Here is a 15,238-nt window from a genome sequence, read left to right on the forward strand (position 1 = left end):
GATGTAAATAGGAATTGGAATGACAGAGGGTGATATATTAAGATGCTGTTTGGAAGGAACACAGCTGAAGGATATTTTTAGACGTTTTGCATGTGATAAATGTTTGTTGTTTGTTATTTCATCAAAGAACAAACAATTCATTTTGTGTCATGGCAGTCTGGAAGATACGCTGTGACGGGGTGCCCTCACACATGATTTAACCCCAAGAGAGGAGGTCGGTGGCAGTGAGTGGTCGGAGGAGTGTCATGGCTACACCAATAATCTACTCAATGGTACATTGCTATCAATTTTACTGGGAAAAATTCAAATATGTATTTTCAATTTGTCGCTTTAACAATATTTGTTTTGAATTTCTTTTTTTTCTTTCTAGCAATGCAAGAAGAATGTTTGAAGTTAGTACTTCTAGCTTTAGAAGATGGTTCAGCTCTGTCCAGGAAAGTGCTTGTATTGTTTGTAGTGCAGAAGCTAGAACCACAGTTCCCCCAGGCCTCTAAAACTAGTGTTGGACATGTAGTACAACTACTGTACAGAGCTTCATGTTTCAAAGTCACCAAAAGAGAAGAAGATTCATCTCTGATGCAACTCAAAGAAGAGGTACGTAGTAACGGAATTTAAAAACAGAGTTAGAAAATGTGTTATTGAATCCCACTTCATCACATACATGTACATTTGTACAAGGCAAACATAATAGTAATACAATTGGATGTTATTACCCAATATTTTTCTTCATTCAGCCAAGGAAAATAAGAGTGACCGAAGGGGGCTTTGTCACTACGAGTTGCTAAAGTATTTTTCGGCTGAATGAAGAAAATATTGGAGAATAACATCGTTATACCAGTGCCAGTAATATCAAAGAAAAATTGGGGAATGTAATGTCAATTTTGAACATTTCGACTCATTTCAAACACGTCAGAACCAGTGACAGAGACAAGCATTGTCATGACACAGACTGCGCTGTCATTATGTATGGTAGAATGATCAGGGTATATATTCCATATTTTTTGTTCAACTTGGCTCGTGCATGGTAACATAATTATACACAAATGCAATATACATCATGATAGAGCCAAGAAAACTGAGTAAAAATCACAAGTGAATATGGCAAAAGATGTAAGAAAACACATTGAAAAAAGAAAATTAATAAAAAAAAAAATGTTTTAAATTCGGCATGGTTGATGAAGAACTTGTTGTAACATTAAAATATGAGAGAGTTTGTTGTCCAGATTTGAGTACAAGTGATTCTATTAACTTATATATAACTTATATATTATTAAGAGTTCTTTGTCAAGTTTGGAGCTTTTGAAGTGAAATATTGATTTGAACAAACCCTGGCATTTGAATTGTACAGTAGCTAATATATTTCAGGCTTACAGGTTATTGAATACCTCCCATATATATTTGCAGGCATAGCAACAAAATCAAAATGTTTGCATTACTACTGATTCATCTGGTATTCTGGTAAGATTAATCGGGGATGGGGTGGGGTGGGGTGGGCCCTCTAAGTAAATTTGATGTGTGACTGATGCACACGCTTCTAGTGATGCACCAAAATGTTGTGTTTCCGTAACTTTTACTAAGTGGTGACTCACAAGAAATCCCAGTTTTTCTCAATTTGATGCAACAACAAAATTTGGCTATCATTAGAGGGCACACTGTCACTGTGGGGGTGGGGGTGAGGCTTTTTTGCCAGTGTTGATGCAGGAGTGAAATGATTCACAGAAGCCTTACTTTTCAGTAGAGGGTATGGATTTTGACCCATGACGACCGATATATGAAATTAATACAACAGTTGGATTTTAAAAATCATGGTAGCATATTGTCTGGATATTGAAACAAACAACTTACTGTGTATATTTTGATTATAGTTTTGTGGATATGAAGCCCTGAGGAGAGAACATGATGCCCAAATAGTACAGATTGCTATGGAAGCTGGATTACGTATATCACCTGAACAGTGGTCTTCTCTGCTGTATGGTGATGCATCACATAAATCTCATATGCAATCTATCATTGATAAGGTAAGGCACCATCTATACAGCTAGTGGTCTTCTCCACTATATGGAGATACCTCTTGTAAATCTCCAACACAGTCTATCATTGGTAATGTAATAATCAAGAGTATGGTTTGATAATATGCCCTGAAAGATTTCTTTATTCAGCCAAGGAAAATATGAGTGAGCCAAGGGGCCTTGTCACTACGAGTCAAACTTTAGCTTGTCACTCAAAGTGACAAGGTTAGGTGTCACAGACAATAGTGACAAAACCCTTGATTAATGAGTATTTTCTAGCTAAATGAAGAACAATATTTTGGAATGATATAACTATACCCCTGGAAGTACATTAAAATTTTATATAATTTATGAAAGAAAAGGAGAAAAAAATAATTGCAGTATGGATCGAAGATTTGATTCATATTTTGGGCTCCACTGGACCAGTGACATAGATGTGTGAAGTTGTGATGTTGAATATTAAGGGTATAAAATCTGTATTTTTTGTTCAAACACATACAATTTGGCTTGCATGAACTGTAATGAATAGTGATGCTTCTTTTATTTCATTCATTTGTAGGTGACTTGTTTAAATGTCTAACCATTGTATTCTGCATTGTTTAGTTGCAGACTCCAGCATCATTTGCTGCCAGTGTACAAGAATTATCCATTGCACTACAAAGATCTGGTGATCCGGCAAATCTAGCCAGACTAAGAACTGACTTTGAACTATTAGCTGATATTGAATCATCCTCAGGTAAAACTTGCATGTCATACTCAGATTTGAAAATATGATAGACCCTTCCTAGCCTATGCTTCAAAAATCTGCTTTGTCCATAAAGATGTGAACTTTACTATGGAGCCCACACTAAGAACTGAATTTGAACTATCAGGTGATATTGAATGATTTTCAGGTAAAGTGTCATGTCATACCGTATTTTCATGTCATGTCATACTCAGATTTGATCATATAACAGACCTTTCCATGTCTGTGTGTCAGAAATGTGCATTGTTCACAAAGTTCTGGTGATCCGGCCTATCTAGCCAGACTAAGAACATCCCAGTTCAACTTCCATGTGATGCATACAGATAAAGCAATAACTAGATCAACAGGATTCACCAAAACCTCACCTAAATCCCATCTACATTTGCATTATGTACGAGGCAAAGTGTAATACGCTGTGACTCTTTGTTCAATCTTTAAGATCCTGTCTTAGTTTTATATCATAGCATACAAGTGTCACTGATTAATTTTGAAACTGGAATATCGAGTTTTGATTAAAGCTATCCAATTTTAACATTTTTTGGATTATAGCACACATGTACTAGTAAACAGAATGCTGTAAAAATGCAGTGGATTGATTTAATCAGCATGTCTCATTATTGCTGTGGACAATGAAACAAATCCAGCCATCTCGTTAGTCAGTTTTCCATCAGCTTCCAAATCTATGTACAATGTTATTGTTATCAAATCACCTTTGTTACAGATTCAGCTGTACCTACGTGGGAGGCAACCGAGAAAGCCATGAATGCTGCCAAAACAGCAGTAATGGGTCTTGTAGATTTTATACAACATCACAGTCATCAAAGGAAAATACTGGAACAGGTATAAAACTATGAATATATTTGTAGATTTAAAAAATACAAAGTCTCTTGATGTTAAGAAAAATCTCAGCAATGTAATGTTTGACTTCTATGGAAATTACATTGCTTCAAAAGTGAAATTACAGCAGAAAACATTGCAATAGGGAACTTGCAATCCAGACTGAGCATGCTCAGATGCAAAGGACTATGGGACTATCTGTGGTTATCGTAATACCTAATCTGGAGCTACCGATAAAATAAACCTCCCACAATGGTCAGGGTAGCTATGAATTGATCATTTGTGGTTGCAAAGAATGTAACAGTATTGTTTACGATACCGATTCATTAGTATTAATTATCATATTTCCCATGATGCAACATTCAACATGGCGGGTTTGCAAGTTCTCTATTATGAGTGAAAATACCTTGAGTACACCACAATAGCATTCGTGTATCTTAGGCATATGTCATTAGTAGTACAGTACAGTATATCTTATTTAACATGAAATAATGTAAGAAATACAATATCTAGAGTCAAAAACATACAGAAACAACAAAAACAAAAATAGATAATTATAACTATATATAAAACACTAAACTACAGTTTAATATAATTATAATTTATGTCTATCTGAAATAGCAAAATTTCAAAGCAATGTAAATGCATTCACATGATATTCACATATTAAATAATTTAGGTTTGAAATGTTTCCAAGAAAGAACTATACTCATGATTGACTGTTCTAACTTTGTTTTATTTGTGCCAGCCCCAGAACAATAAGTAACTGATACATATGTAATGAGATAGGTTTCAATTATTTCCATGATATTTAATATCGTGAATCATTATTCTGATTAGACTGTAAGATACATCGTGTTGTTCTGCCCTCACCAGCCTCCTTTCTCTCTGGGAGCAGTTGACTGATGTGTGAGGGCGCCCCATCACAGTGTACCTTATATACGTACTATGTTGTTATTTATTCTTCTGACTTTTGACTGTTCTTTGTATGATTTTTACCAGTCCCAGAACAATAAGTACAAGACTAGTATGTGCCGTGATGTTACACAACGTGGTGGTTGTCCTAGAGGTGCCAACTGTACTTTTGCTCACTCTCAAGATGAACTTGAGAAGTAAGTACTTGTAAATTGTTATAAAAAATCATAAATACAACTTGCGAAAAATATCACTGCTTGCTCATAGTGATTAGGAATGAGACAAGGTTCATGCAAAGACATGCAATGTAATTAATGTCAGTAACTTGTCAAAGTATAAACCCTGTGGGATCCCAGATCCCGTGCATAACTCTTTACTTTTTTTATAATGCAAAGTGTAATAAAAATTTAGTGTGACTGTTACATTTACATTTACATGTAGGTTTATTATGGACAGTTTATTTTATACCATGACTAACTTCCACATGATCAGAGACACCTACTCTTGTTTTTGTATCAGTAGTATTGTTTCCTTTGCCTATCATATCTTTGCATGAAGTCTTCTGTTACCTCACTTCATTCAACTTCATGTATAAACTCAGCTTGTGTCACTTCAATATGGTAGAAGATCAGTTGAATCATTGTAGTAGTTTTTTTTTTTTGTAAATTGCCCATATAGAGCTTATAAACTCAGACTCACCTTACACCATTTTGATTTTCAGATTCAGACAAAAGAGTAGAAGAGCTCACATGAAAGGGAAACCACCAGACAAGAAATCTGACAATGATGATAGGTGTTTGTCTGACGACCAAGAAAGCAGTAGTTCTGGTCAACTTTTAGCTAGAGGCAGTGAGAGTCCATACATAGATACTGATAGATTTGAAGATGATGAGACCAAGTCACTTATGAGTGAAGTATCCTCAATGACTTCTGTGTCAATTAGCAGTCGTGTGTAAGTTTTAAGTTTAAGTTTATTTATTTTCTAAAGCGCCTTTTCTATTTAGAATATTCAAAAGCGCTGCACATAAAATACAAAAACATAAATAAGGTGTATGCTACAAAAACAAGTATACTGTTAAGACCCTTAAAATGTCAAATGTTAAAAGGATAATGAATGGTCATTAAAATTATAGACTGAGACTTATTATAACAGCCTTAAAAATGTCAAATATTAAAACGAACGTAAATGACCACTAAGATAATATAAATTTTGTACTCCGAGTCAAATAACCAAATCACAATTCATGATACATTTTAAAGAGGTGTGTTTTAAGTAGTGATTTATTTTAGTGATGTCTACCCAAATGCCCAAATAAGGCCAGGCAATATCAATAAGTGTTTTATTCTCAGGCACATAGACAAGGGAATCCCTGATAAGACTTCTTTGCAACATTGATATTGCCCTAGGGAAAATAGAACAAAACTAGTGCTCCTATATGCAAATTAACATCATTATGGGTGATGATTCCATATCACATGATACAATCTAAGCCAATCATTGACGGCTATTTGACAATGATGTGTTATAATGAATGTTATCATATACGCAGTATCCATTCCAGTGCAACTTAATGGAGAGCATGCGCATTGAACCCGGGCAGTAATTTTCCGTATCATGTCCTGGTACACTTTGCCCAAATATGGCAAATGGCTTGCTCAGTAATATCATTCGCTTAGTGATTTGGCCTTGTTAATTTCTTCACTATTTTTTACATTGTTGAATATTTCACTGCCAATTTATGTGATTATGTGATTCAAATGATGTTTCCATGCCACTACATGGGGTATATGATGAAAAACCTTTATGGCCCAGATATGGATATTGCGGACATCAGTAGTATGGCTTACCGTTATGTCCTTTCAACATCCATACACCCTCAGTCTGCAAAACCCATATCCGGGCTGTAAAGATTAATATGATATACATTTGATTGATTTAAAACAGTGATTCTAATAATGGTACAACCAGTCCTATGATTGCAAGAAATACACCAACACCTGACAGAGTATTTAGCCCTCATGGAACCAATCCCTTACCACCTGTCAGATACGATTCACGTGAAATGTATGGAGAAGGTAAGAACTAAAGTTGATGATCAATTTTTGAGATACAACTTGCATGAAATTTATGCAGAAAACAAGGTATCAAGTTAATGATTGTTTTTTGAGATAAGACTTGTGTGAAATGTATACAAAATAAGATTAATTTGGAATCCAGGATGATCAATTTTTGAGATGCAACTTGTGTGAATTCTCAGTACCTGAAATAGCATATTACTGCCTAGGCACATCATAAACATACCAAACAGTCAGTTCTTTTGTCAACACAATAACTTCCACTCCATGCACGTCACATGCATTACTATAGGCGTGTGAGAATAAGCTGACCATCATGTTCTATTTTGACCCTCTAACATGAGGTAAAATGCTATTGCAGGTACTGAGAATAAGTCGACCTCCTTGTTCTATTTTGACCCTCTAGCATGAGGTAAAATACTATAATTGCAGGTACTGAGAATAAGTCAACCTTCTTGTTCTATTTTTACCCTGTAGCATGAGGTAAAATGCTATTGCAGGTACTGAGAATAAGTCAACCTTCTTGTTCTATTTTTACCCTCTAACATGAGGTAAAATGCTATTGCAGGTACTGAGAATAAGTCAACCTTCTTGTTCTATTTTGACCCGCTAGCATGAGGTAAAATGCTATTGCAGGTACTGAGAATAAGTCAACCTTCTTGTTCTATTTTTACCCTCTATCATGAGGTAAAATGTTATTGCAGGTACTGAGAATAAGTCAACCTTCTTGTTCTATTTTGACCCTCTATCATGAGGTAAAATGCTATTACAGGTACTGAGAATAAGTCAACCTTCTTGTTCTATTTTGACCCTCTAGCATGAGGTAAAATGTTAATACAGGTACTGAGAATTGTATGCAGAAGGTAAGGTATAAAGTTGATGATCAATGTTTGGCTATGGTGAGATTAAATTGCTTCCTAAAACATATCAGTTATGAATTATACTTTTAGTAAACAATTGTGCCCCAGTATGAATTGAGGATCTGGTAGGATAGAGGTTTTATTGTTAATGCTGTGTGCTAATATAGGTTACAATGGATTGTATGCTCCCGGGGAGTTGCGGCACTATCAAGGACCGGTGTGCCATTATAGGTCCATGCAAAGGATAATAATTGTACAGCATTTTGAACACATTGTGGGAAAGCATTATATAAAAATTAATATTATTATTATAATTATTATTATGTGACAGGTTACCTCAGAGAAGCAGGGGATGCAACGGTATACCCACATCATCAGTATCCAGCAGGACCAGGCTACAGACCACCCAGTCAGCCGTACCTACCCCATGAATCACGTACACCATCTACTCCCAGTCAGCCGTACCTACCCCATGAATCACCCTATGACCACTACTATAAACAACCCTACAATCAGTACCCTCAATACAGATCGGATGAGGCATATATGAGGGGAGTACCATCACCAAGGTATCCTGATGAAGCCTACACCAGGAACTACATAAGGAGTACATCACAAGGCTATCCAGATGAAGGTTATAGAGGAGGAGCCATGATGCCTGGCACTATGGGATATGCCCGAGATCCAAAGGCATATCCAGAATCGTACACCGGTCATAGGGATAGGTATTATATGGATACAAATGAGAGTCCAGAACTAAGCTACCATTCCAAGATTACACACAGACAGGTAAATTTGTTTTGCAGTTCTGTTTTCAGTTCCGTTGAACAGCAGTCAAGCCAATATCATTTCTACTGAATAATGATACAGTCCAACTCATGAAATCCTTTTTACATACATATATATTATTTATTTGCCAGAGGTCGAAAAAATTTTTTACATATCAAGTGAGGAAAATGAAATAATCAAGTAAACACATCGCCAATGAGAAAAAAAAAGTATATATAAAAGAATAACTTGAACTTCTGGCTGGACCACAAAAATAGTTTGTTCAAACTAGTCGAGTTCGAGCCCCAAGGAAAACATATACAGTAATATGATATAAAAATAACCAAAAAAACTTTTCATCTATAGGCTAGCATCAGCTCAGCATTAGAGATATATATGTATGTAAGGGCCAATACATGGAGTGCTAAACATTGTGTCTAGACTGCCAAATTAACAGCAGTCCAGGGCATGCATTGTATAGACTTCTAAACATTGTGTCAGCACTGCCAAATTTATAAGGTGGTTGTCTGTTTGACCAATGCAAATGAGTATATTTTTATAGCTGAAACAATTCACATGGCTAAATCTGATTTCTAAGTGTAAAATTCGAATTGTGTGCCCTGAATGTTGAACTATGTTTTCTCTGCAGGATCATAGTATTAATGAACTACAAGACATAAGGAAAGTGTTGGTATCACAGTTAGATAGCTTACCTGTGTCTTCACACTCTATGGCTGTTCAGCAATCAAGATCTACTCCAGCTCAGCCCGTAACTCACTCCACATTTAATGCACCTATGAGATCTGGTGCAACAATTGTAGCTACAAACAAAATGAGTAGAGAAACTTCCAGCAGTAGTGGAAATCACAGGGCATCTACACATCTCATGTCACACTCATCACACAGGCCTGTCAGTAGTTATACCATAGACAGGGATTCTCATGCCAAAGAACGCGACTACTTTGGGGAGAGAGTAAAAGAGGAGGCATATCACCAATGCAGAGATTCTCCGGAATATAACCCTTGGAGGACGGAAAGTGGCGTTACCTTGGCAACATCACTGAGTGCTGTTAATAAAACACCCCCGACTTCAAGCACGACTACACTGAGTAAGACTAAAGTGCGTCATATGTCTCTTGAAGATGACCAAAGGGAACTGCCAGGTTTTGGTGATGGTGAAAGATCTTTCGACTCGGCTCCCCCAAGAACTGATCACAACCACCAGTCTTTGTCAGACAATGCAGAACGTGGTCGTAAAATACGCCAGGAGATGGAACGTTTGGCTGCCGAAAAGCTGCAGGCAGAAGAAGATGAACTCATTCCATTTGAATACCAAGCGCCACGTGTCTCAAAGTACGGTCCGATTAGCCGTATGTCGCGATCTATCATGCATGAAACAGGACCATTACAAGCAATGCCGACTCAACGCATAGAAACAACAGCTGTTATGTCATACAGTGATTCTCAAGTGTCTGCACGACTACAGTCAACAAGACATGCTGAGAAGGCTTCATATGGACATGAAAAACAACCAAAGAGAACAACGGATTCAAATGTGCATGAAGATGAAAAAGCAAGGCATTCAAAACCATTAGAGAGGTACATATAGATATAAAACTGATAACACATACCATTGTTGAACTTATGTTGGGCGCTAAATGTATGTTTTACAACCAGTTTTGTCACAAGATTGTTAGATGATTTGTTAGTTCACATTTTCATATACTTAGTATTTTGTGATGCATCAATGCAAAAAACAATTTTTAGTAAAAAAAATTTTTCATGAAATCCATAACTAATTATACGAAATATTTGGAACAAAGTGACCTATTACATATGTACTTGTTTCAGAATACTGGTATTTTATGAATTTTGAAAGCACAGCAATCATAATGGAACCAGAAAAAAATGCAAATCAACTAATTTATATGCATGAGGAAAATGAAGTCATTTGCATATTGATTTTTTTGCATGTTATTTCAATGCAACTTCTGATCTTTTCTCCACCAGTAAATGATATTTAGATTGTTGAAAAAACAGTTTACTTTTTTCTGATATCAGAGTTCACAGTGCCTCAGACAGAGCTGGCGTACCACCCCAATCAACTGCTGAAAGGGAACAACTGAAGATTGAACTCCGTCAAGTAGATCAACAGATCAGACAACAACAAGTCAGAGTAAGGCTATAAAATGTTGCAGCACAAACAAGGTCACTTTGGCATTTCACTCATGGAACATTATATTTTTTTACACACATGCTTCACATTCAAATGCAATATAAACCATTTTAGAGGTGTCACACAGCATTGAGGTGTAGAAACAGACAAGTTAACATGTTCCTATCAGTAGAAAAGTTGAAGGCATTAAAATGATTTTATCAAGTCATTGTGTAATTGTTTCAACAGAAGCCAGTTGCAACTTCACTGTACAAAAACTGCACAATGTATTTGTTTTAAAGTAAGTAAGTAAAGGATCTCGCTATGTGTGTGCTGTCTCTTATGTTGTTAGTTTGGCGTTGACGTGTATATCTTTATGTAAAAAAAAATATTGTGTCCAAGAGTGAAATATCAAGGTGATGCCATTTGTCCTGTATTTTCATCCATGGATGTACATGTCTTTCTGTGATCCATGTGTTGGCACAAAGTCCTTTGGCCTTTGAACATGGTAACCATTTTCAACCTCTGAGTCTCTTTTTAAGTCAGTTTGATGCAGTACTGATACATGACAGATAATGATTTCTTGTGATGTCAAAAATTTGGTGTTCCATATTTGTTACTATGTGGTAACTCATCATTGAAGAAAAAGCCACTTTTTTCATTTTAACTACAAATTTTTTTAATCTCTTTTGTAAGACTGAAGAGAGCATGCTGTGCATACATGTTTTGGTCGACATTTTTTGATCCTGAACCTGTGAGAGAAGAATTTTTGGCTTTAACATTATCAAGTTTAAATAAAGCGCAATGATAATAATGTATGATAAAAACATTTGTGATTTTTCTTCATTTCTGATGTAACTTTTGATATCCACAGAAAGCTAGAGATACATTGATCCTACACCGTGAAGAGACTGCTATCTCAGCTCATACAGATCCTGACCGTGAGACCCCGTATCTAGATGATGGGCTGTTGGCTAGAAAGCTACAAGAAGTAGAGTTAGACATACAAATGAAAACACTTGTACCACATGTAAGTGTACACTTTCTCTCTCTTAGCTGTATGAATACATAAAGCATACAATATTACATGTCAAATATCCATGATTTCTAAGATATGTAGATAGGAATGTAAAGTGCCTGTCAAATTTTTGATTCCTCAAAGTAGAACAAGTCTGATTTTTAACAAGCTGTTGTTAGGGAACAACTGAAAGGTATTGTGTAACTTGTTGTTAATGTGACATTTCAGTGACTGTAGTATGACATAAATATTTGTACAGTTTTTATAATAGACTAAATTTTCAATGGTTGTGTGTCATCAGATGTAAATAAAATGCACTTGAACTTTGACAAAGACTATGTTTTATACCATCTGAAGTACAAATTCCATAACAGTCAAGTAAAGTGATTGCACTGTGTGTTGCAATTGTTTATAGCATTCATCTTGATAATCCAAATGTAAAAGTGTACATTTACAACTGTTTTAATCATCAACCCAGTATATGGTGTCTCTCAATGTAATCAATCTGTAAACAATGTTAACAGAGGAAAGAATGTATTACTAAATAGTAAATAATTCGATTCGAATCGAAACAGGTTCAGAATTTAGGTGGGGACAGGGTTAATGACCAGAGTGTAAATTTAGATGCCATAAACCATTGTCTGAATCTCATGGAAAACTAACTACAGTATTATCACAATCATTCACAATGTATTCAGTTGACTGCTTGTTAGCTGACACCATAGTTTACAAATATTGACTATATCATTCAGGCCACATGTTGACTATAATTGCATTAAAGTATTATTTTATACATGATACGATTGCTGTAAATGAGTGTGGCACACAGTGAAATCAGGTTATTTGGATTTCTAGGCTGTATAGCACAGTAAGGAGAGTGTAATATTTGCACTGTAGATGTTAAAGAAATTTCAACCTCTTTTTACAAGGGGATACTTGTTGGTACACAAAAAACTACTAAAACCAATCTATATCAGTCTTTTTCAATTTTAATTTGAGGTTGTAATGTACACTTGGGTAAAATACTTCATAAAACCACCAATTGATTAAACTATTTGAACATAAACATAATGTTAATATCAACACATGCTTCCATGGCAACAAGTAACATCTTCTGACATCGTTACCACTGTTGATGGCAACCGACTAGCTTAGTACCGGTCCTGTGTTACTGTTAGCACTGAAATAGTATAGTGTTAACTTTTCAGACAAGTGCAGACATTAACTACTCCATGTGCTAAAACACATTGTATGTGAACCATTAGTAATATTGAGATAGTTCAGTGAAATCTAATGCTAGCATAGTCATTAAGTGGTTCTTTAGTTTCATATATTCAAACTAAATAAGTTAAAAAAAAATATGCCTTGATGGATATATTAGTTTGAAAGGATGGAATATGTTCAGTGCATGTACATATCTGTAGAGCAACTGTATATTTCAATCTTTCTTTCCTTGACCTTCTGTTGCTATAGAATTTTGTTGAGATTCTCAATGAGAATGACAAGATGGACGACGAGAGGCAGGTGAGACTGAGGTCAAAGGTGAAACTAAGACTGTAGTTCATAATCAACTCTGAGTAGGTGATTGTGAGAAAGACAGTGAAAGTGATGAAAAAAAGTGAAAAAATTGTTCATTTTAAAGCATGTCAGAGTTTTCAGTGAGGGAAGCAGGGAGGGAGGGAGGGAAGGGGGAGGGAGGGAAGGAGGGAGGGGGAGGGAGGGAAGGAGAGAGTGGATGAGAGGGTGAGAGAGAGAGAGCGAGAGAGAGAAAGAGTCTGAGAGAGAGAGTCTGAGAGAGAGAGAAAGAGAGAGAGAGAGAGAGAGAGAGAGAGAGAGAGAGAGAGAGAGAGAGAGAGAGAGAGAGAGAGAGAGAGAGAGAGAGACGCACAGACAAAATGTGTGTGTTAGTGTTCAGATCCCTGAATTCCACCTATCCTTTTGTCCATGCATATCCACATGTCAACCATGTTTCTTCTTAAGCTGTGTACACAGTTGAGATAATAATTCACGCTTACATGATCAGACAGCTCAAGACTGTCAAATTTAATGGCATGGCAGCCCTGCATGTTGTCAAAGTAATGAATTGAATTGTTTGTCAATATCTCGGTGATCTACAACATAGTGACTTGATCAAATGTCAATCTTCAAACTTGAATGTCAAGATCAGGGCATTCTAGCAAATTAAAAGATATGAGAATGAGATAATATGTGTTGTGTGGCGTGAAGTATACATCATAATTAAAACTTGAAGTGTTTGTATTTTACTCAATGAGATAGACTCGAAAATTTTTCATAATGTACATGTTTTACAGAAATAGTCAAATATTGATTAAAATTTTATCATGTTTGTGTTTTACAGAAAGACACGGACACACAGAATGATATTGCAATTGCCAGACAACTGCAACAAGATGAGATAGAGTACAGAAAACATGGTGCTCCTAAACCACAGCCACCTGTAGTGCCAGTTACTAGCAGACCTATCCCTCCAGAAATGGTTAGTTTGGCGTAAAATGCAGCAAATGTGAAAACAGAAGGGATATCAGCTTGGGCATACAACATGTATAAAGTGCCACAGGCTTATAGGAATGAAGTATTTACCCCCAAAATACTCTTGAAATTGTTGTCTTGTGTCATGGTTTAACTATCACCAGGTTTTGACTAAGCTGAATCTGGTTTCGTAGACCAGACCTACAATGTAGGAAGTCTGTCTTTAGCTACATGTATGTATTAAAATGTCCCCGATTCTATATCCTTTCTGTTTTCATGTAAGTGCTGTACTGTACTGTGATTGAATGGAATGTGAAGTTGTTATGTTCTCTCTAGAATTCTTTTCAGTAGAGGTTTCACAGCTCAGTAACGTATACTTGGTACGTAAGTTCCCGGTTGGACGACTAGAAGGTGGTATCCATTTTAGATACTATTTTGTGTAATTTTCATGTATCGAGAGGGCATTTAGATCTTCACACCCTTGTTACGTATTCGGGGTGAACATTACAGAATATTTCATCTCAGCTTGCAAATGTTATTGAATATTGTATGAAGATCAGTGAGAGTGATCACAAGGTTACATGTTGAGATAGACCTTACATGAAAGGGTCTATGGATAGACACAATAAAGATAACACACAAACATCACTTACACAGTGTCTGCTCTGTATTTTGTTACATTTGTATTTTGTGTTTGTTAGCATTCACAAAATACAGAGCAAACACTAAGGGGTGCTTATTATTATCTTTGTGGTGTCTATCTCAACATGAGACCTTGTGATCAGTCTCACTGATCTTATACACTGTTTGATAGCATTTGCAAGCTGAGACAAAATCTCCTGTAGATTCATATGTGTGTACTGAATTATTGTAGTGTTCAGTGGGAAGCGAGAGAAAATTCTACAAATCTGATTGAAAATAATAAATAGAAGACACAAGTTAAGTGTTTTCATTTCAAGTCGTGTCTCTGTAATGTAGAATGTCATGGGTAATATTCAATTTAAGCTTCTTGAAAAAATCTGAGGTGCGAAACTAGTTGAAGACTAAAGCCATTCTTGTACCCTAACATGTATACTACTGATAGTGACACTTAGAAGTTGACCTGTGACCTCATGAAGTAGCTTGAATTGATCATGAAAAAGAAAGTGAAATATATGGATGGAGGTATCAATATTTCTTAAGGGACGATCACACAATGTCACACAAGCTCAATAAACGAACTTTTAGGGGGTTACAGGAGTCTGGCTTCAATGCTATTGTTGAACTTCATTTTCACACTTCTAACCAAATTTCAAAAAATGTTCATGCCTTCAATGATGACAGTTCTGTATTTCTAATGAGATGTTGACAAGTTGATTAACCCTT

At 35.9% G+C, this 15,238-nt stretch overlaps 1 protein-coding gene across 2 annotated transcripts in view; it reads left to right on the top strand.

The window, feature by feature from the left end:
• Positions 1-15,238, top strand: part of LOC144440549 (roquin-1-like) — a 30,036-nt gene that overhangs the window by 12,458 nt on the left and 2,340 nt on the right. Inside the window, exons 4-16 of one of the 2 annotated variants that reach the window (XM_078129929.1) lie at positions 371-594; positions 1,866-2,018; positions 2,613-2,745; positions 3,476-3,594; positions 4,594-4,703; positions 5,228-5,458; positions 6,452-6,582; positions 7,774-8,231; positions 8,860-9,809; positions 10,272-10,386; positions 11,240-11,395; positions 12,857-12,907; positions 13,743-13,880. In XM_078129929.1, coding sequence (XP_077986055.1) covers positions 371-594; positions 1,866-2,018; positions 2,613-2,745; positions 3,476-3,594; positions 4,594-4,703; positions 5,228-5,458; positions 6,452-6,582; positions 7,774-8,231; positions 8,860-9,809; positions 10,272-10,386; positions 11,240-11,395; positions 12,857-12,907; positions 13,743-13,880 — 2,969 coding nt within the window. The remainder of the gene's footprint in view (positions 1-370; positions 595-1,865; positions 2,019-2,612; positions 2,746-3,475; positions 3,595-4,593; positions 4,704-5,227; positions 5,459-6,451; positions 6,583-7,773; positions 8,232-8,859; positions 9,810-10,271; positions 10,387-11,239; positions 11,396-12,856; positions 12,908-13,742; positions 13,881-15,238) is intronic. The other variant, XM_078129930.1, reaches the window with a different exon arrangement.

Source organism: Glandiceps talaboti, chromosome 10 (genome assembly GCF_964340395.1).
Source record: "Glandiceps talaboti chromosome 10, keGlaTala1.1, whole genome shotgun sequence".
In the NCBI taxonomy this organism is placed as follows: domain Eukaryota; kingdom Metazoa; phylum Hemichordata; class Enteropneusta; family Spengelidae; genus Glandiceps; species Glandiceps talaboti.